Source organism: Apodemus sylvaticus, chromosome 17 (assembly GCF_947179515.1).
Source record: "Apodemus sylvaticus chromosome 17, mApoSyl1.1, whole genome shotgun sequence".
NCBI classification, from domain to species: domain Eukaryota; kingdom Metazoa; phylum Chordata; class Mammalia; order Rodentia; family Muridae; genus Apodemus; species Apodemus sylvaticus.
Genome location: NC_067488.1, coordinates 42,259,567 through 42,280,804, shown reverse-complemented (window position 1 = coordinate 42,280,804; position 21,238 = coordinate 42,259,567). Strand labels below are relative to the sequence as shown.

General features: G+C 50.7%; 1 protein-coding gene across 6 annotated transcripts in view; it reads left to right on the top strand.

Moving 5' to 3' along the window:
* Positions 1-21,238, top strand: part of Ago2 (argonaute RISC catalytic component 2) — an 86,215-nt gene that overhangs the window by 47,685 nt on the left and 17,292 nt on the right. For all 6 annotated transcript variants that reach the window (XR_007973975.1, XR_007973973.1, XR_007973974.1 and 3 more), the window contains exons 4-15: positions 5,369-5,550; positions 7,526-7,662; positions 8,893-9,027; positions 9,448-9,535; positions 10,622-10,769; positions 11,659-11,778; positions 11,902-12,024; positions 12,490-12,623; positions 14,705-14,889; positions 16,144-16,303; positions 18,084-18,174; positions 20,378-20,572. Coding sequence is in view for 1 of the 6 variants with exons in the window: in XM_052161392.1 (XP_052017352.1) it covers positions 5,369-5,550; positions 7,526-7,662; positions 8,893-9,027; positions 9,448-9,535; positions 10,622-10,769; positions 11,659-11,778; positions 11,902-12,024; positions 12,490-12,623; positions 14,705-14,889; positions 16,144-16,303; positions 18,084-18,174; positions 20,378-20,572 (1,698 nt within the window). In the remaining 5 variants the exon portion in view is untranslated. The remainder of the gene's footprint in view (positions 1-5,368; positions 5,551-7,525; positions 7,663-8,892; positions 9,028-9,447; positions 9,536-10,621; positions 10,770-11,658; positions 11,779-11,901; positions 12,025-12,489; positions 12,624-14,704; positions 14,890-16,143; positions 16,304-18,083; positions 18,175-20,377; positions 20,573-21,238) is intronic.

Below are 21,238 nucleotides of genomic sequence, written 5' to 3'. Positions count from 1 at the left end.
TGCTGACAGGAACACACTATGTTAGGGCAGGGAGTGGACCAGGGATTACACAGCTTTGTGTGTCATGCTCTGATCTCCCCACCCCCACCCTGCATGGCACGTGGGTTGTCGCTGCCACTCCAGGAATGGATAATGGGCGTAGGGCTCTGAGTTGGAGGGAATCCCAGGACTGGGTGTGAATGAACTGAGCAGGCTCTCCCTGGCAAATTAACATACTGTGAATTGGAGATTTATTGATCTTAAGGTTTTGTGTTTAATTTACACATTGTTTTTATTTAAAGCTCTATAAGAAAGAAAAGCAGAAGGAGTTTATTCACAGTTTTGTTGGTACAAATTTATAATTAGACACTGGGAGGAGCATGAAGAAACCTCCTGCAGGAGAGATGGGGGCACTTCTCATGCTCAGATGCAGATACACAGTCGTGTGAACTAACAGCCCTGACTGGAACGGAAATAGATGTAGTATGAATGCCTCTCCTAGTAATGGGACCTGACACAAGTCACCTCACCTTGCCAACCTGTCTACCTCTCTAGTGCAGAGTGGAGCAGCCAGGATAGGCAGCTCTGCCTCTCCTGTGTACACCTCGGGTTCAGCTGCCGTGTGGGGTCTCATCCCCGGTCTGGGGGGGGGGGCTTCATGTGCCCCTCTCTGGTCCACACTGCAGTGTACGTAGTAGGATTTGAAGAGCTCCAGCTCACTGCCCAAGACATCCTAGCCCCTGGCAGGTAATAATGGGTGCAGTTAATTGCCTGTGCTAGCCCACGCACAGAATCTGGAGATGTACAGTGAGTCCCTTGCAGCTTAATCCTGGTGTCCGGCGTCAGTGTTTTCAGATGATAAGCTGGCGTGCGGTTTCCCCTCTGTCTGAGCCAATCAAAAATTAGTTTTCCTTTCTTTACTACCAGTAAAGCTTTGCTTCAGTTGTTTTCTTTTTTGTCGTCTGTAGTAAGAACGGGCTGTCCTGGAGCCCATTAGTTCTGCATCTACCTAATGCTCAGTGGGGACTGTGGTACCTGATACGGGTACATGCCCGTGTGTCCATCGCCTTCCTTAGTTAGGTACAGTCCTTTCTGGAACTCAGCCCCCACTCTCCATGGATGTCCACCTGTGTAAAGAAAGCGGCTCCTGGGGGTCCGAGTACTTGTGTCTGCCAAGCACATGACTTCCCTTTGAGATGGGACAGAACTGGAAAGTTAGAGGTCGGTTGCTCTAAATTTGGGACTGACATCCTCAGCCTCTTTTTATCAAAACAATGCCTAATATGTTATCCTTGGCTGTGTCCAGCTTTGTCCAACTGTGCCTTCTTTTGCCAGCTGTCTGCAGGTTACAGCTTCTGAGCTGCTGCCTGCCTGGCCAGGGAGAGTGGAGTATAGCCTTCATAGATGGCAGTTATAGCTGAGGTCCAGCTCAGGGGAGCCCGTTAGTAGCCTCAAGCTGTCTAGTAAACAGCCCGTGGGCTCCATGAGGGGAGGCTCGGGAGGCAGCCATGGGCATCCCTAGGGGTCGCTGTGGTGTCTATACCTGACACATGTTGCTAGGAACTCTGATAAGCCACATACCTTTGTGGGCTTGTGTCTCTGCCTTGTCACCTGCCAGGGTGCTTCCTAGACACCAGCACACTTCACAGACACACTGCACAGGTGTCTGAAAGCACCTGCTCCAGCTGACTTTCTGTTGCTCATAAACACCATGACCAAGAAGGACACCATGGTTTGGAAAGCAACAGGTTTGCTTGTCTCACAAGGCCTGATGTCTTAGTTAGGGTTTTATTCCTGTGAGGAGGCTAGGGCAACTTTTATGAAGATAAACATTTAATCTGGGCTGGCTTACAGTTTTAGATGTTTGGTCCATTATGGTGGGGAACATGGCAGTGTGCAGACAGACATGCTGCTAGAGAAGGAGCTGAGAGTTCTACATCCTGATTTGAAGTCAGCAGGAGACTGTGCCACACTGGGTTTAGGTGAAGCATAGGAGACCTCAAAGCCCACCTCCACAGTGACAAACTTCCTCCCACAAGGCCACACCTCCTACTAGTGCCACTCTCTCTGGCTAAGCATCCACACACTGTCTGTGGGGTCATTCCTATTCAAGCCATCAAACCTGACCATAATCCCATCACCAAGGAAATCAGGGGAGAAATTCAAAGCAGGGACAGAGGCATGAACTGAAGCAGAGGCCATGAAAGACTCACGCTTCCTGGCTTCTTTCCCATGGCTTGCTCAGCACACGCAGCCCAAGACTACCTGCTTAATTGTGCTGCTGCCCGCAGTGGCCGACACCCTTCAACATCAATCAAGAAAATCTCCAACATGTTGCCTACAGGCCAATCTGATAGACACTTAGCTGAGGGTCTTTTCTTCCCAAATGACTTTAATTTTTGTCAAAGTGACAAGCCCAGTTGACCTTTTGCCAACTTGACACATAAATACATCGTTATTAAACCATACCTTTTCTTTCTTGTTTATCACAAAGATCTCGTAAATATCATGACTCAAAAATGTAACTTTAAACACTTTAAAAATTCAAAGTCTTGAGTTGTGGTGATGTATGCCTTTAATCCCAGCATTTAGGAAGCAGAGGAAGGCAGAGTTCAAGCCTGTTCTACAGAACAAGTCCCAGGACACCCAGAGCTGCATACTGAAACTCTGGCTCAAAAAAAGCAAAAACAAAACAAAAGTTCAAAGTTTATTAAATGTCCAAAGTTGCCTAACTGGATTTCTATAACAATAAAAGCAAATTAAATCATTTTTTCTGAAGGAGAGGAACCAGACTTAAGGGAAAAGAGGCAGGTGAATTTCTTTGAGTTCTAACCAAAGTTACATAGTAAGAGTCTGTCTGTCTGTCTGTCTGTCTGTCTGTCTGTCTGTCTGTCTGTCAGAAAGAAAGAAAGAGAAAAGAAAAGAAAGGAGGAAGGGAGGGAGAGGGGGGGGGGAAGGAAGGAAGGAAGGAAGGAAGGAAGGAAGGAAGGAAGGAAGGAAGGAAGGAGCTAGCTAGTTCAGTGTCCAATGTCTGGGACTTACTCATGACCTTCTGGACTCTGAAGGACTCGGGCAGTGCCACTTCTGGGTCTTCTACATGCTACACTCATAAGCTCAAGCTGATCCCACACTAAACCTGTTAGTGCCTTTGATGGTCATTCCCTGGTCCTGACACCTCTAAGATGATGGGGCCCCTACTGCAGATGAGGCCACACTTTACCAGTGGTATCAAGCCTCAGTTTCTTCCATGACTCCTTCAACCCTTCAGCTTCCATGCCATTAAAGCCAGTGCCATGTGAAAGATCTACACATTACCATGTTTGGCTACCAGCTTGAGGTGCAGCCTTGGTCCCCCTCTGGACCACTGCTTCTGTGTGCTCACTCTAAGGAAATACTCAGAGAATATTTCATCTCAATGACACTGTTCTCTTAATAATTTTGGCTGGTTCTTCAGTCGCAGCTGATCAGCATCAGTTGCCCCAGTAAAATGAAACAAAAGGTTTCATTAACACACACTTAATTCAAATACATCATTGTAATGGCTCTGATAGTCTGTCTCCCCTTCATAAGCCAGGCTTCTATTGTCTGTACTACTCTTAACATTCTTAGATTTCCAGCTCCCATAACAAATAGTAGCTCATTGGGTTCTGAGCCCTTCTGATCCAAGGTCCAAATACTTCAACTACCTTCCAAAAGAGCAGCATGGTCAGCTCTGTCACAGTAACACCCCACTTCTGATACCAATTTCTGTTCTCATTTCATTTCTGTTGCTGGGATAAAACCAAAGCAATTCGGGGCTTAGGGAGGGTTTGTTTGACTTAAAGGATGCAGTGCATTATTCAGCAAAGACAAGTGAGGAACCCGGAGGGAGAGACAGGAGAAGCAGGGACCAGAAAGAGCACCAACCACTGGCTTTCTCAGCTTGCTTTTTTGAATAGCCCAGAGCCACATGCCCAAGACAAGCTCTACTCCAGTGGTCTGGGCTCTCCTACAATCAATTGGTTAAGAAAATGTTCACAGACCAGTTTGATCAAGGTAGTTCCTCAGTCAAGGTTTCCTCTTCCCAGGGGGTTCTAGTTGTGTCAAGTTGTCAAAAAACAACAACAAAAACTCACCCTATCCAGTACAGGCAGTGGCTTGTTTTCCCAGAAGATTGCCTTGCAAAGTCACAGCAGCCCATTAGACAGCATTGAAATAGGACGTGACTTTCGTGTCCCTGTCAGAAAAGGATACATGGCGCTAAGCCCTGCAGCTGTCCCTCTGGCCAGCACAGCAGTTGTGATGCCACACACCTGCTGGTGCTGTCACTCTTCTGTGGGGATGGGGGTAGGTGGCCCTGCTGCTGAGGACCAGGAAAGCCTAAAGACGCAGCTGCTTCTGCGAGTCCTCAGCTTTGGGGACAAACACTGCTTCTTTGTGTCTGGGTGCAGCTTTCTCCTCCCTTTGTTTCTTAGTGCTGTGCCATTCCAAAATGTACATATATTTGCTCTCAATTTGATTCCTTCTTGCAAAGATGTCCAAGCAAGAGCCGCATGACTCAGTGTCAGTGTCCTCAGAGGTTGTGTCTATAGCCAGCTCACCATCTTCCCTACCTAGATGGGTACCATGTGATGTACCAGCCATCCTCGGGTTCTGGACACACATCTGGGTTGTCTCCCTGTGGGTATTGGCCATTGGCCAATCTGAAACCCTTTCTACCCTTTCCTAGCTCTGGGGCCTTAGGCTGTTTGCCAGCTCAGTGTCTGTGAGGATAGATAGAGTAGGATGAGGTGAACCCATCTCCCTGCTGTGAGTTTTAGGTACATGAGGATAAAGTATTCCAGACCCAGGGGGGCGGGCGGGGCTTGTCAGCAACAGATAACAAAGCCACTTTGAACATCACCTGAGTGGTTGGCTGGTGGACCACTGTCATGATAACACTATTGTGCTGATAACACTGTGGTGATTCATCTGTGAACATTATGACCTGGGTAGATTGAACGAGTGTTACGGGAGCGAAGTGAGCATGTTTGGGGAGTCATGCATGTTCAGTATGCTGGTCACTGACCTCACACAGCTGTGTGATTGCACATTTGGTCAAAAGTAAAGAAAATTGAGTCTGGGGAAGTGGATCTTTGGGTGAAGAGCTTGTCACCAAAGCATGGGGGACCTGAGTTCTGTCCTTAGCACAAGTGCAGATCCCCTGGGCTCTCTGCCTGATCAGCCTGATCAGCAAGCTGCAGCTTCAGAGAGAGGCAGAAACTACAAAGAGGGAAACAGCTCGGACGACGCCTACCGTAGACCTTGGGTGTCCACACATGTGCACCCTGAACACACAAGAAAAGAAAGTTAAAACTTGAATTCCTTCTGCCTTCGTGGAGATAATGACCTTTGTGCTTCGGTGTGACAGGTGGAGCTGGAGGTCACGCTGCCAGGAGAAGGCAAAGATCGCATCTTTAAGGTATCCATCAAGTGGGTGTCGTGCGTGAGTCTACAGGCGTTACACGATGCACTTTCGGGGCGGCTGCCCAGCGTCCCCTTCGAGACGATCCAGGCCCTGGACGTTGTCATGAGGCACTTGCCATCCATGAGGTGAGGGCATCAGGCGGGTGGCGACAAAGACTGTGAGCTGAAACTGAGGGTTCACAGAAACATTGAGGTCTTGATGGAGAAAGGGAGGAGCCAGTGGTGATTGTCACACATGCAGTCTATGGGGCAAACAGTCTGCGATGGAAGATGATAAGGTTAGACCTGTCACTGGCAGCCTTGCCTGGGTGTAGAAGGGTCAGCTCTGGTTGTGAACTTGCATGGTCTTGTACAGAGTCACACAGTTTTTGGACAGCACACTGGCCACCAGCACTATGACCGACTGAATGCCCATCCTTGGGGACTTGTCCGCAGGTATGACAATGGCCAGCACCAAAGGCCTGTCTCCTTAGAGGATCTCCCTTTGCTACCCTAGCAAGGAGGGAGCAAGATCATTTCGGTGGTCTGCCATTTTCCCCATTGTCATATAGTATTGCACTGACTAGCACATGGGGGACCAAGGCCAGGGAGCCGCATCTGAACTTGGCTTTCACACAAAGCACACAGTTGGACCTCAGGAATGGTGAGAATGGTCCTACAAGATCAGAAGTGAGAGGCAGAAAGAAAGCTGTGTGCTTAGTTAGGCCCTGCGGCTGATTCCTCTCTGCTCTGCAGAAAACTGAGTGTTCCTCACATTAGGCATAGAGGAGACTATATCCCAGAGTCAGCTGTCACTCTCGGCAGGACCCTGTCCTGCCTCTCACTGTTGATGGGACGGAGGGAGGCAGGTAGGTACAGTAATAGCCTAAAATAGCAATTAGCAAAATCTTGCCTATAGTTTAAAAACAAACCAGTATTTACTTTATTTGTGTAGGCATGCCACCTGTGTGTGTGTGTGTGTGTGTGTGTGTAGGTCGGGGGACAACTGGTTGGGGGTCAGTTCCTTCTTTCCACCATTTGGATCCTAGGGATGGAAGTCAGGTCACCAGGCTTGGCTACAAGCACCCCTTCCCCTGAACCATCTCACTGGCCTTATTGTCTATACTTCTGCGGGAATTCCTATGGTTTCCTTCTGAATTCCTTTGGAATGTTTACACTCATTTTTACAATCAGGAGATTGTTGAGATGTAACAGGATTAACAAGTTCAGGCAGAAAGTGAGACGGGCACGCTCCATGATTTCATTAACAAACAGTGCCACCTGTGTACCTCGGCTGAACACTGGATCCCACCTTTGGTGGGGAGCTGGCTTGCATGTAGTCGGATGCAGGGGAGGGTGTGTGGAGGGTGGGCTGTAGCTCAGGTCATCTGCGTGCAGAACTGGCCTGCAGGCTTTACGGATCTTCTCACAGCTGAGCTCAGGCTCCAGATACAGGGAGCTGTCCACAGCCTTCTTCCTTTGGTACCTGTCATTGAAAGAAGCTAGGACAAACAGGGAGCTACATGGTGGTCCATAGCCACGCAGAGCAGTGGGAGTCCCACGGCTTGGAGCTGGCCTGCTCCGGCCGCCTCTGCCAGCCAACTGCTAGGATTCTACCCAGGCTAGCATTGCACTGCTCCTACCTGCACAGCAGAGCCCTGCCCTGGACTAGGAAGACTTGAAGGGATATGCCCAGCTATGTGCACTGCACAGTGGAAATAAAGATGTGGCAGGAGAATGGAAACACCATAGGCCCCAGTTGGAGGCAGAGCCTGCTCCCAGATTAACTCTGTCCTTTCGAGATTGTCAAGGAAGGTGCCCTGCAAGTGTGGGGCAGTGAGGTTGTGAGGTAGAAGCACAGCGGGGCTTGCCTCACACTGACACCAAGCCCTGAGATGGGCCCCTCACACTCTGTCAGTTCCTGTGTTTAAATATCTAACAGTCTGAAGTCCATAGGGCTACTGCTTACACAGGGAATGCAGACTAGAACTACATGTAATGAACATGGCTTTACAGAAGAAAACCTAGAGCAGTCTCTGAGTGTAGATATGCCTGCTGGGACAACTGGCTGGGATAATGGGCTAATTCCATTTGATTAGAAGAGGGCTTATCCCTGTTGCAGGTACACCCCTGTTGGCCGTTCCTTCTTCACTGCATCTGAAGGCTGTTCCAACCCGCTGGGTGGGGGCAGAGAAGTGTGGTTTGGCTTCCATCAGTCCGTCCGACCTTCTCTTTGGAAAATGATGCTGAATATTGATGGTAAGAGAAGCCCATGGGCTTCACTGCAGGGTGGATGGGGTCCATGTAGCCGCCACGGAAGGGTGTGGAGATTTGAAAGCATGCAGAGGAGCCCAGATTCTCTCAGCCATCTTTAGCAGAGCTCTGTTGTAATACCAGCCTGTGTTAACTACCTCCATGGTGTCTGAGACAGATCCTAATTGGGCATCAAAGCCCATGGAGTTGTCTACTCCCAGGGACTCTTTAGCCAGCCTAGAGAGTTACCTTTGCCAGACTTTTTGCACTAGAGCACCCCAGGTGTATGGCTGGGGCCACATTCTTCACTTTCTCCCCGTGTTTCCTGATTACTCATGTTGCTGCTAGAACCAAGAAAAAGACACCATTAGGTGCCAATGGCTGGCCTCTGCCCTGTAGTCTTCCAGCCTTGGAGCATATTAGACCTATCATTGCTGTGACAAGTACGTATAAGAAAACATTTAAAGCCGTAAAGATTAACTCAGGTTCAGAGGTCTCAGGTCCACCGTAAGTAAACTCATGCTATCATTCTGAAGCCAAGCACCGTGGCAAAGCATAGCTGCTTATCTCGTGGTGGCTAGGAAGCAAGGAAATAGATAGAAAAAGGGCCAGGGACAAGGTGCATTCCTAAGGGCGCAGCCCCAGAGATTGACTTCCTCCAGAAATGCCATCAGTCAGTGGGCTAATCCATTGGTTGTCTCAGAGCCCCCACAACCCATTTAGCTTTGAATGATAGGGGGGAATGCTGTAACCCCCCTCCCCGCTCTTCAGGAGCCTTGAGATCATACTCTGCTGAGTCCTCTTCCCTCTGCCAGAGACTGATAGCCAGGAGCAGATAAGTTCTTACAGTATTCCCCAGCAAGGGGCACATCTTAGGCAGATGCACCTTGTTTGTATACAAATTATATGAATGGAACACTTTAGAAATTCCTCTAGCTGAAGGTGGTCAGGAAACCTGACACGATCCAAAGTCTTGGATGCCCTGCCATGCTAGACTTGCTCAAGATCTCTGTAATTCTAGTGACTTCTTCAGATTTAGCCAATCTCTTATCATTGCCCTTGGCTGGAGGAAACTTGGCGTCTCCTGGGGTTGGTGCCTCCCTTGGAGTGTGGAGCCAAGGGACACTCCACAGAGGGAAAACGAGACCTCCTGAGCAGCTCCTAAATTACTCACGTGGATTATCCTGATGCCGCCCTTAAACATTGTCCTCTCTCCCTCCCTTTTCCTGCACATAGTATCGGCAACAGCGTTTTACAAGGCACAGCCGGTGATCGAGTTTGTTTGTGAAGTTTTGGATTTTAAAAGTATTGAAGAACAACAAAAACCTCTGACAGATTCCCAAAGGGTAAAGTTTACCAAAGAAATAAAAGGTAAAGATCCACCCAACAACGCAGGCTTGGGGGCGGGACCACCTCTCCTGGTGCAGGTGCGGGCTGTAGGCAGAGTGCGCCACAAGACACTGATGGAGTCAGTTGGGACCTGTGCACAGAGGGCCCGTGACTCTAATGAGTACAACCACACCGTGGGAGGAGCTGGGTGTCCTATTTGGTCCACAAACGTTAGGTTCCAAGAAGGGAGGCTGTGGCCCCCAAGTCGTATGTGCTGAGTTTTTCTGGCGGAAGGCGTCTCTGGATGAGGTGTTTCCAGCCAACGTATTCTGTGGTTAGTCCACGTTTCTTCCTCCTCAGCTCTAGAACCTCATGGCTTCGTCTGTGGCCAGAGCTGCTGTGTGTACCTGAGACTGTAAGTGTGGAACAAGAGTAGCTCTGATACCTGCTGTCTGTTACCAGGTCTAAAGGTGGAGATAACGCACTGTGGTCAGATGAAGAGGAAGTACCGAGTCTGCAATGTGACCCGGCGGCCTGCCAGTCACCAAACGTAAGGCAGCCAAACAGCCAGCCCTCCTTCCAGTCTCAGGCCTGCCCCAGTCGTCACTCAGCTTCCCAGCCACTGGAAGTCCTGGGACTGTCGTGCAAACAGCTGCCTGCCTCTGGGGCTCGCTCACACACTGCTCTAAGAAGTGAACTCCACAGGCTGGAGAAGCGACTCGGTGGTTAAGAGCATAGCGTGTATAGCTCTTGGCAGAGCAAAGGACCCAAGTTCGCTCCTGGCACCCTTAGGCAGCTTACAGCCTCCCGTAGCTCCAGCTGCAGTGCCCTGTCTTGTACCCTCGCGGTACCTGCTCACATGCATGCGCACACAAATTTAAAATATATTTAAGTTGATTTTGTTTTTTTGTTTTTCCTTTGTGTATGTCTTCATACCGTGTGTATGCCTGGTCCCTGTGGAGAGCAGAAGAGAGCATTAGAGTCCCTGGAATAGGAGTTGTAGGTAGCTGGATGCCAGGAATCAAACCTGGGTCCTCCCCCGTTCTATTACATTTTTTAAGTCAGGACTTCATTGTGAAGACCGGGTTGGCCTGGAACTAGTCACAGAGATGGCTCTGCTTACCGGGTGCTGGGGTACATAACACCACAAAATAATTTAGGGAAAAAGTGTAGAAAATTGTTAAGAACATCAGCTGCTCTTCCAGAGGTTTTTCGTCCAGTTCCTAACATCACATGGTAGGTCACAACTGTCTAACTGTGGTCCTGTGGGATCCCATGCCTTCTTCTGGTATGTGGACATACATGCAGACTAAATGCTCATATACATAAGATATATAAGTAAATCTTAAACAAGTGTAAATTTCAACATAGAAATCCCCACCCCCCCACTCCGCCCCACATAGGGGCACAGAGGATGTTGCCTTACCAGTGTTTGTGTGTCTGCTGTGGGGCTTTGCGTGGGTCCAGGAGGAGCAGAGAAACCCGTGGGCAGCCTGAGACCTGAGGGCTCTTGAGTGGCCCAGGAGATGCTTGAAGCATTCGATTTGCTTCCTGCACAACACAGGTGCTCGGCCCTGGGAAGGTCCAGTGTCCAGGGAGCCTGGAACATTCTTCCCTGAGTCACCTCTTTCCACAGGTTCCCACTGCAGCAGGAGAGTGGGCAGACAGTGGAGTGTACAGTGGCCCAGTACTTCAAGGACAGGCACAAGCTGGTTCTGCGCTACCCCCACCTCCCGTGTTTACAAGTTGGACAGGAGCAGAAACACACCTACCTTCCTTTGGAGGCAAGTCTCTGGGCTACTGACTAGGGAGCCCAGCCCCAGCCCAGCCTCTGTGATGTTGTAGGGCTCAGCTAACTCATGCATTGTTGAGACTTGTCCCCTTCATATATTCCTTCTCCTAAAATGGAATGAAATTAGCAACTTGGGTGGGATTAGCCACCACACTGTTACTTAGATAGGATCTCAGTGCATACCCCTGGATAGCATAGACCAGGCTGCCCCTCACCTCTCAGAGGTCCTACCTGTCTTAGCCTCGAGTCCTGGGATAATGGATGTCTTCCCTAAGCTTTCTGTTGTTTAAGGACCAAGAGCAGCTTGGGGAGGAAAGAGTCAACTTCATTTACTCTTCTACGTGACTGCTCATCATCTAAGGAAGTCATTGCAGGAACCCAAAATGGGCAGAAACCTTGAGGTAGAGCTGATACAGAGTGTGGAGGGGCGCTGCTTACTGGCTTGATTCTGAAAGCTCGTTCAGACTGCTTTCTTACTGGAGCCCAGTGTGGGCTGGGCCCTCCGAATCAATCACTAATTGAGAAAATACCCTACAGGCTTGCCTACCTCCTGATCTTAAGGAGGCATTTCTCAATTAAGGTTCCCTCCCCTCAGATGATTATGGCTTGTGTCAGTTTGACATAAAATTAGCTGGTACAACAGATGTGAGCCATTCACTGTTCACAGGTCAAACCCAGCAGAACGCCACCACCAAAGCTGTGATCATCTTTCATGCCAGGTTACTTACAAGTTCTGTTTTGAGTGGTAGGCTTTGGAGTGGCCCCACCACTAGCCAGGGCTCTGGCTTGAGCACCCAGCCTCTGAGAACACACACACAGAGAGAGAGAGAGAGACAGACACACACACTTCATGTGTTGACCTGTATTCGTCGTCTTTGTAGGTCTGTAACATAGTTGCTGGACAGAGATGTATAAAAAAATTAACAGACAATCAGACCTCAACCATGATCAGAGCAACTGCCAGGTCAGCACCCGATCGGCAGGAGGAGATCAGCAAATTGGTAAGCACTGGGTCCCTGGGTTCCTCCAGGATGGGCACTCACGGACCTCCCACCCCACACATTCCTGTACTTTGAGCAGAGATGGCCTCCACTAACCCATCTTTCTCGGTTTCCTTCCTCAAGATGCGAAGTGCAAGTTTCAATACAGACCCATATGTTCGTGAATTTGGAATCATGGTGAAAGATGAGATGACAGATGTGACCGGGCGGGTTCTGCAGCCGCCCTCCATCCTCTACGGGGGCAGGGTAGGTCCAGATGGGGCGAGCCCATGTGCACTGTGTGTATGTGTGTGTGTGTGTGTGTGCGCGCGCGCGCGCGTGCGTGCGTGTTGAGCTGCACCCATGCCCATGCATGACTAAGACTCCAACCCATCCACTCACCCATCCCTTGGCCCCTTACCCTGGTCTACTCATCATCCTTCCATCCACTCATTTATCACCACGTCCATCCATTCATTTGGCCCTTCACCCCCATCCATCTAGAGTCACCGTTGGTCCAGCCATCCTGTCATTTCTCACCTAGCTCCACACTGTTCATCCAGAACCCACTCTTCTGCATGGGTGTGGGTTGCTCATAGTGCTAAGGAATGCTAGCGACATGGAGATGACACACTCGTGGTGATCTGGTGCTTCAGGAGTCACTGGTGGTCAGGGGGACCAGCAGCAAGAATGTTTTCATCTGTTCCCCACTGAACGACTTTGTCTTTGCAGAACAAAGCGATTGCCACCCCTGTCCAGGGGGTGTGGGACATGAGAAACAAGCAGTTCCACACGGGCATTGAGATCAAGGTGTGGGCCATCGCCTGCTTCGCACCCCAGCGCCAGTGTACGGAAGTCCATCTCAAGTAAGCCAGTCCGTCTCAAGTAGGCCCCTGTGCCTTGCCTTGTTTCTGTTGGTCAGATGGGTCCCTGGGGTTCTGATCCCAGCAGTTGGCAGCCTTTCTCTAACAGAGATCACTCACCCAGGGTGACTCCCAATCACGAAATGTGGTGAGGCCAGGTTAGGTGTGAGAGGAAAAACAGCACCTGAGCAATGAGGTTAAAAATCAATCAGTCCCCATGGAAGTAGAAGTGGACACAGAGTCAATGGACTCAGAGTGTAGAAACATCACACTTCATTGTCTCTCTATGTAGCTCCATGGCTGTCCTAGAACGCAACTGTGTATACCCAGGCTAGCCTTGAACTCACAGAGATCTACCTACCTCTGCCTCCGCTAATGCTAGGATTAAAGGTGTGTGCCTGTGCCCCATCCCTGGCTAAAAGATTTTAATGACATTTATCTGTTTGTGTGCATGGCGGGGCTATGCTTCTGTCCTCCCGTCATGCACTGCAGAGGATAAGCCGAGGGAGCTGGTTCTCTTGTACCATGTGGTTCCAGGGACGGAACTCAGATTGTGTAAACTCAGGTTTACACAAAGCACCTTTGCCCACTGAGCCATCATTCTGGTGCTACTGTGAAATTTCAGTGAATTAAATGAGCAAGCGACACTGAGAACTGGGTGGAAAGAGGGCGGCGGCGGGGTGGGGTGCAGTGGCTGCTCTCCTGTGTGAGGGGGGACTTACAGTGAACACATCAAGCTTTGGCATATGCCCAGCTGTCTTTCCGGTAGCGTAGGGCAGCCTGATAACAGCGAGCTGCAGTGAGGGGCCTGCTCCTCAGGCCAGGCCACTGTGAGTGTTGGGCCAGTGGCAAGGAACGAGGCTTGACCAGTGCCAACAAGAATGTGTCCAAGCGCTCGTGGGCCTTGTGCTTGTGTCCCAAGGTTAGAGGGGAAATTAGACACTTGTTTTTTACCTGTCTGGGGGGCAGTGAAGGGGGCACCCCATAGCCTATAAAGTATAGCTGTAGCCTCACCATTCCAACAAGAGGCTCTTTGGTGAGGCTGTCTCAACGCAGGGCTTAGTTCACTGCATGGCGGCTGTCATTCTGTGCTGGTGGCAGCTTTTGTCTGTACTTCTGACAGAATGAGCCAGAAGCCCAAAGAAAAGAAAGCCAGAGCAGAGGCGGATGCTGACCAACCTCCCTGTCTCTGTCCCTAGACACACCCACCTGTTGGTGTGATTGCAGGTGCACAATCATGAGTTGTATAAATGCAGCACATGCGAGGTGAATGCTGGCCCGCTAGGTTGGAGCTAAATGTCCTCACCTTGGCTGCTGGTCGGATTTTTTTTTGCTCTGAACATAGCCAGTCTTCTCACCACCTGAGTCTTGCTGGCAGTCCACACGCTGGCTTGGCTTGGCTGCCACCTGTTCTGTTTTCTTCCGCGTCTGTGTCTCCAAGGCCAAGCTGTGCCCACTAGAGCAGCAGGGAAAACCCATCAGGAGGCTGATGGGGTCCTTTATTTTACCAGAGCCCTCACAGAGAGTTGCTTAGTAGGCCTGCATGGTACAAAAGAACCATACTGTCATTACAGAAAGGCAGCGTGTATTTTATATCTGCTGTTTTATCCCAGCGATTATCCCTGGGCCTTCTGTGGATCTGTGGTACCCTCGCCCCATTCATACCTTTGATGTCTGACTTTATCTGAGATTAAATTCTAGCATGGCATAGTGCCTAACCTTAGACCCCAGAGGGTGCAGCAGTATAGAGTCCTGAGTTTGTGGCCAGCCTGGGCTGCCAAAAGCAAATAAAAAACTTAATTCTTTTTTATTGTTTTGTTTAGATAGAATCTTATGTGTCCCAGGCTAGCCTCAAACTCAGTATGTAGTTATGAATGACCTTAACTGTAGACTGTGGATGCCCTGCATCTCCCAGATGCTGAGACTGCAGGCTGGCATTATCATACCTGTAACATCCAGTGTTGTGGATCAAACCTCCAGCATGCTAGGCCAGCACTTACACAAGCCCCCTCCCTTGACGTTGTTGAATCGTATTCAGAGCCCCGGTTGATATGACATCTTAGCAAAGTGGCCTTTTCCCTCAGGTCCTTCACAGAACAACTGAGGAAGATCTCAAGAGACGCTGGGATGCCTATTCAGGGTCAGCCCTGCTTCTGTAAATATGCACAGGGGGCAGACAGTGTGGAACCCATGTTCCGGCACCTGAAGAACACATACGCTGGTCTCCAGCTCGTGGTGGTCATCCTGCCTGGCAAAACTCCTGTGTACGGTAGGTGTTGGCCATCTGTAGGCTTGAGGGAGTGAGGGGCTTCCAGTGGCTGTGAGTTGCCTGTTCCCCTTTGTGCTGACTGAACTAAGTGACTGGTTCTTGACCATTCCTGAGCCTGAAAAGGGGAGAGGGAGGTCGGGTTACACTAGTACATGTTTGGGTCATTGTCATTGTCTTGAATAGGGCCACAATCCCAGGTATCAAAAACTCCCAGTGGCCCATAGCTGCAGATAGTTTCTGCAATTGTGCAATATTTGGAATTTTAGCAACTTTTCAGAGGATGTACAAATGTCTGTTCCCCTTTGTGTTGACACCAACACCCCAAGAGAGGTGGTTGTTAGTCGTTCAGGGAGGTTGGTTGCAGTTTATTTAGTAATCATGGTCAATAAAGAAACAAAAGGAAATAAATTGGATTCAGGGATCTCTCTCTCTCTCCCTCTCTGTCCTTTCTCCTCTATCTAGTGATGGGTGAAACCAGTAAAAAAGGGGTAGGAAAAGGAACTCACAATGTAGCAAAGGCCACCCATAGCCCATAGGCTTTCAGTCAAAGGGTGTCTGTGTGAGATGTGGTAGTGCAGGAGTCAAGAGAAGCAACCGGGCTTCTCGATGGCTGTTGCTTAGTAGGGGTCTGTCCTACCTGACCACAGGCAGACTACAGTCCCACGACAGTCGTGTTTTCCCCTCTAATTCAAAGAAGGCTTTCTCATGGCCGTGGTGTTTGGATGTGATGAGTGTTGTCCCTGGAGTCCGGGTTTCTAGAACAGTCCTAAGAGCAGTGACCAGCTGCTTCAGGAAAGAATCTGGGGATGGACGTGCGTGCATCCCCACGGCTCTTTGAAGTTCTGTGTTTGCCAAGGGTTTTGAGGAGGCCGGCCAGTGGTTTTATTTTTAGCCACCCAGGCATTTGCTTAACATGAGGTGTCATTTCTGCTGAGGAATGGTGAAGCCTTAGTAAGAGCCGGCTGGTGGTCACCCCACCCTGGGCCCGGGATCACAAATGGCTGGTGTGAGATGTGTTTCCAAATTCCTATTCTGAGGGAGACCGGCACAGGTGCCTGGCCGTGCTGAAGCTGGATTCAGTCGGGAGCCCTGCCCCCTGCATCTGCATCTGCATCTGCCAGCATTTTCTATAGGCTAACTGCAGGCGCCTGGTGCAGCTGCCATGGCTTAAGACTGCACCAGTGCAGGCCAAAAGGGGGCAGAAGACAGCTGCTTCTACTGGGGAGTTGTGACACGTGCTCCTCCACTCCACAGCGGAAGTCAAGCGTGTTGGGGACACTGTGCTGGGGATGGCCACACAGTGCGTCCAGATGAAGAACGTGCAGAGGACCACACCGCAGACCCTATCCAATCTCTGCTTAAAGATCAACGTCAAACTGGGAGGCGTCAACAACATCCTGCTGCCACAGGGCAGGTGAGGTGGCCACACCCTGCACATGTACCAGCTGGCTTAAATGGTCAGTGGAGAGGTGTTCACAGGTAGTCTATGTGGGCATGCGGGATGGTGACTGTTAGGGCTGGATTCCCTAATAGTTGAAGGCTGGCATGGGGCCGTTGCCACCCTGCTCTTTGTGCCAGAGCCAGCAATCTCCACTGAAGACTCAGGAGAGTAAGTGGCCTAGGACATGTCAGGAATGGGCTGCCACAGACCTGTCACCTGGTCCCTGGAGCTTTATTGCAGTGTAGACTCCAGTGTTTCCCACTCCGCCCACCCGGGGCTGGTAGGTTACTGCTAGGATCAAAGCACTTTGGGCTGGAAATTCCCTGTAGAAGTTACTATTGATGGGGATGTGGAACTGTCTTCCTCGGATGCCTCCCAAGGTGGGTGTGCCACCCTGGGTGTTAGAAAGCAAGGCCCACGTTCATGTTTGCCCCTCCTTGAACAGAGGAATAAGGGGCAGGCCTGCGCTGTGGGGACTGGCTGTGGCTCCAGGTGGAGCAGTCTTGGGAGGCCTCTTGTGTCAGGCTATACTAGGTTGAAGTTGGGGACCAGCAGGATAAGGACAGGCGGACAGATTGAAGGGGAGGAAGGCACTTGTCCCGAGCTCTCGGTCCAGTTAGTGTTGGTCCTCCTGAAGGAGGAGTGGCTTCGGCTGGGAAGCAGGGCCCTGGGAAAGCTCGGTGTCAGCACAGGAACCATGACACCGGATGAGCATCCTTTAGTGATGGCGAGAAGATCTAAACCCTGTGCCTAGGGTCCTGTGTTCAGGGACACCGGAAATAGACAGAAAGTGGGGGCAAGGAGGGGAGGGAGGCACCTGAGTCACGGTGCCCAAGGAAGTGTGTTTTGTATCACAAAATGCCAGTGAGCCGCACTGCGTGGCCTGAGTATTAGACCCAGTGATGGGGAAGTCACTGGAGACCTTGAAAGGGACATCTTGTTGCCATGACAGCATGTGTTGAGTGAGGAGGAACCTGGGAGGCACCAGCAGGCTGGGCTCCTGGGGAGCTTTGCTGGGCTCAGGACAGGAAGCCGGGCGCAGGTGTGCCTTGCTGTGGCGAGTGAGTCACATCCACCCACGTGTGGAAAGACAGCTGCTCCACAGCTGGACCTGGTGGGCTGGTGGTGGCAGGGCAGTGGTCAGGGTCTGCTGAAGGCGAGCTGAGAGGCACACCCTCAGAGGAGAGTGAGGCCGAGGGGCACAGCCATCTCGAGAGTGGTTGGCAGGCCCACAGTACCACCGATGACCCAGGGTGCTATTTAAACTCCTGGGCTCTGGCAGTCCCTCCTCCCAACAGAACAAGTCGTGGGCAGGTGAGATCCTGGAGGAACCCTATGGAGGTAGAAGGTCTTGAACAAGGCACCCCCAGTACCCAGCCAAGGCAGCTGCATACTCAGCTCTCGGTCACACCTTCCAGGGCTGTTGCTCAAGTGTATACCAGCCATCATTGTTTAATCCAGTAGACTTCCTGTGTGTATCATTAAGGGTAAAGATTCTGTTGGAGGCTGGGGAGATCTCTCACTTGGTAAAGTGCTTACATGATATATATAAGGTCCTGGGTTCAAGCCCAACATAAACCAGAAGGGTTTGGTGGTACATTCCTGTCATCCTGGCCCTGAGGTAGAGGCAGGAATATCTCTTGAAAAATGCCCATGTTAGGACTAGGGTTGCCCTCCAGAGACCTGTAGCTTCTGTTGTCAGATATTGATGCATTGTCTGAAGCCTGGGCCTCAACCACCCACTTTATTGTAGGCCTCCAGTGTTCCAGCAACCCGTCATCTTCCTGGGAGCTGATGTCACCCACCCACCAGCTGGGGATGGGAAGAAACCTTCGATTGCTGCCGTGAGTGTCCACTCTTTCCCTCTGGTATCTCTGCTGGTGTCATGTTGCTTGGTGGGACCCTTGCCCCTCGAATGTCTGTGATCTGTTTGCAGTGGTGTGTGGAGGAGAAAGACAGAAGTCACTCACCCACTTGGTTGGTCTAATCATGATCTAACGGCAAATAGGTGAGGGTGATACTGATGATGTCACAGGTGTGTGGGCTGCCGTCTACCCTGCTATCTGTGTTGCATCTAAGAACATTACCTCTGGCTTCTCCATGTCCATCAAGGTAGCCTTGGCCAACCACTACGCATCCACTCCCTCCGCTCTCAGGAGACTAGCCTGTCACGTTACAGTGGCCAGGCACAGACTTCCATAGTGGGGTTTGGCCCTTTGGAGGGCAGAGTGCAATGGGTGTCCTCTTACCACACCTCTAGTCAGAGAATACAGGGTTCTGGAGCCAGGGTGGTTAAGCATATGAAAGGAAACAGCAGCTCTTTGGATCATTGGTCTGAACCCTGCAGGGGTCCTGTCCTCACAAATGCCTACCTGCACAATCTCCAACTGATTGTCCGAGTGCCTCAGAGAAGTGCTCACCTGGGGAAGGTGGGACCAAAAGGCTCAGCAGCCTGTAGCTGGGCTCAGCCTCCTCGAGTGGGCTCCCACACTCCTCACTCGGCACGGCAGTACCAGCCTCACGCCCTGCTGAGCCTCAGCATCAGGCCACTCTACTGTTTCCTACAGTTTACCTTAATCTTTCTGGGCTTTTTCACATGCACTGTGGTCGGCTCGGTGCCTGGCATATAGTAGGTATGAACCAGACTTAACATCATTGTTTATTTCATCTGTATTAAAGGGTAGAGTATGGGATGCGATATAGGATAAGACCCCATTTGTATCACATGTACTGTGTGCATGGTTCTTGGGTGTGGCTTTCAGGTGTTATCTAGAGTCAGGATCCCTAATGTCAGAAAAGCCCCGCACAGTCAAGGTGCTTGGGGTCTGGCCCAGGTCTTGGGCTCTACCTGATCATTGTTAGCTTTGTTTTCTCTGGGTCATTGTGTGCAGGTCCTCCCTATAGGCCTCAGAGGCTTAGACACGCATGCACGCACGCACGCACACTCGCACACGCACACTCACACACACACTTTATTGGATTGACTTAGTGGATGTAGTCTTAAGACAGAAAGGCCAAGGATAATTAGTAGTTGTTCAGTCCACAAGGCTAGATGTCTCTGCAGTCCCAGTTTGGTACTAGAGTCCAGGAGAACTAGAGAGTTGCTGGTCTGCAGTCTAAGTTGGAACCTGCCTGCAGTAATGGGACAGACCAACTTGTCACCAGCAAGCAGGCGAAAAGTAGAAGGCTGCCACTAAGGAAGAGGCATGACCCAGGTCTAGTGGGCCTTCCCGCCTTTGTTCATTCAGCAGACTCCCTCGGAAGCTTACCCAGCTGCTTTGGTTTAAGTTGATACCAGATGTAGGTGAGTCACCAACCAAGATCAGAGCCAGGCTTATCAAATTCTAAAGAGCAGAAATCTAGGTTTATTCCTGGTGCTCTCGATTCTCAATCAATAGGACAAGTTTTTGTTCATGTTGATTTATTTCTACTTATGCCAACTTGAAATGTTTCTTCAGCAAGGAATCTGGGAGGGCTTAGAGCTGCTCTGTAAGCTTCTCAGAGGAGTAGCTGGCCACCTGCTTCCCAGGAACGCAGGGCTCTTAACCTGTGTGCTTTCCAGGTATAAAGGCGTGCCCTCCCAGCCTGGAAGTAGGCAGGCCCTAGCTGTAGCTGGTCCGTTTACCTTTGGTCCCCTGACCCTAGAACTCTGACAGCAGCATGGCACTCTGGCTGCTCCATCAGATGGCCTCTTGAACAGCCAAGTCGCTTGAAGGGGCTGTGACCTTCCTAGGGATCGAAGTCTGGGGATACTAAGTCTTTGGTCATATGGCAATTTGGAGAAATGTTTGCTCCTGAAAATCTAGAGGCACCCCAGTTGCTTGCTTTTTCCAGGCAACTCAACCACCTGACATACATATGCACAGTAAGGCCCAGTATTGCCTTTTTCTTGTGTGCTGTGGGGCAAGTGTCCCATCTACAGAAGGTACCTACTTTGTGCTGTGAGGGACATGGGGAGAAGATGCTTCCTTACAGGCTAGTCTGCAGCTGGACTCTAGAAGAGCGACCCCTGGAGCCCTTATCCCCTGCTGATTGTTTGTCCCACAGGTTGTGGGCAGCATGGACGCACACCCCAACCGCTACTGTGCCACCGTGCGCGTGCAGCAGCACCGACAGGAGATCATCCAGGACCTGGCTGCTATGGTTCGAGAGCTGCTCATTCAGTTCTACAAATCTACACGCTTCAAGCCCACCCGCATCATCTTCTACCGCGATGGCGTCTCCGAGGGCCAGTTCCAGCAGGTGGGCCGCTCTGCACCATCCTCTTTGCCTCTGCCAGTCGGCTGCTCATAGTGGGGAAGGCGAATGGTGGTGTGGTCTGTGCCCTATAAGATTTCAGGGCCCATGATGGGGGAAGGCAGGAGGGAAGTTTTACCTGCCCTGGGCGTCTCTAAGATCTGAAGTGCTTGAGAATCTACTTACTTGCCTTGATCACAAGCTGATGACATGCAGCAACGTACAAGTTCATTTGCTTCCTAGTTAGGGAAGAAGCTGCAGCTTTTCCTCTTTAGAGTAAATACTCAGCCAGGCAGTGGTGGCGCACGCCTTTAATCCCAGCACTTGGGAGGCAGAGGCAGATAGATCTGTGAGTTCGAGGCCAGCCTGGTCTACAAAGTGAGTTCCAGGACAGCCAGGGCTACACAGAGAAACCCTGTCTCGAAAAACTAAAAAAGAAAAGAAAGACAGAGACAGAGAAAGGAGTAAATACTCTCGGCCCCTAGGAGTACACTGTCTGCCTCGGTTCTTTCTGGCCAAGTCTCTAGTGCTGCGTCTTGCAAGAGCCGTGGTGACAGCTTCCACAATGTACTTCCATGACCTGGGGCCCTGTTTATTGCCACCTGGGCTTCCAGGCCTTCCCAGTACTTCTCCCCTGTAGAAAGGTCAGGCCTGTCATTCTCAGCTCCACCG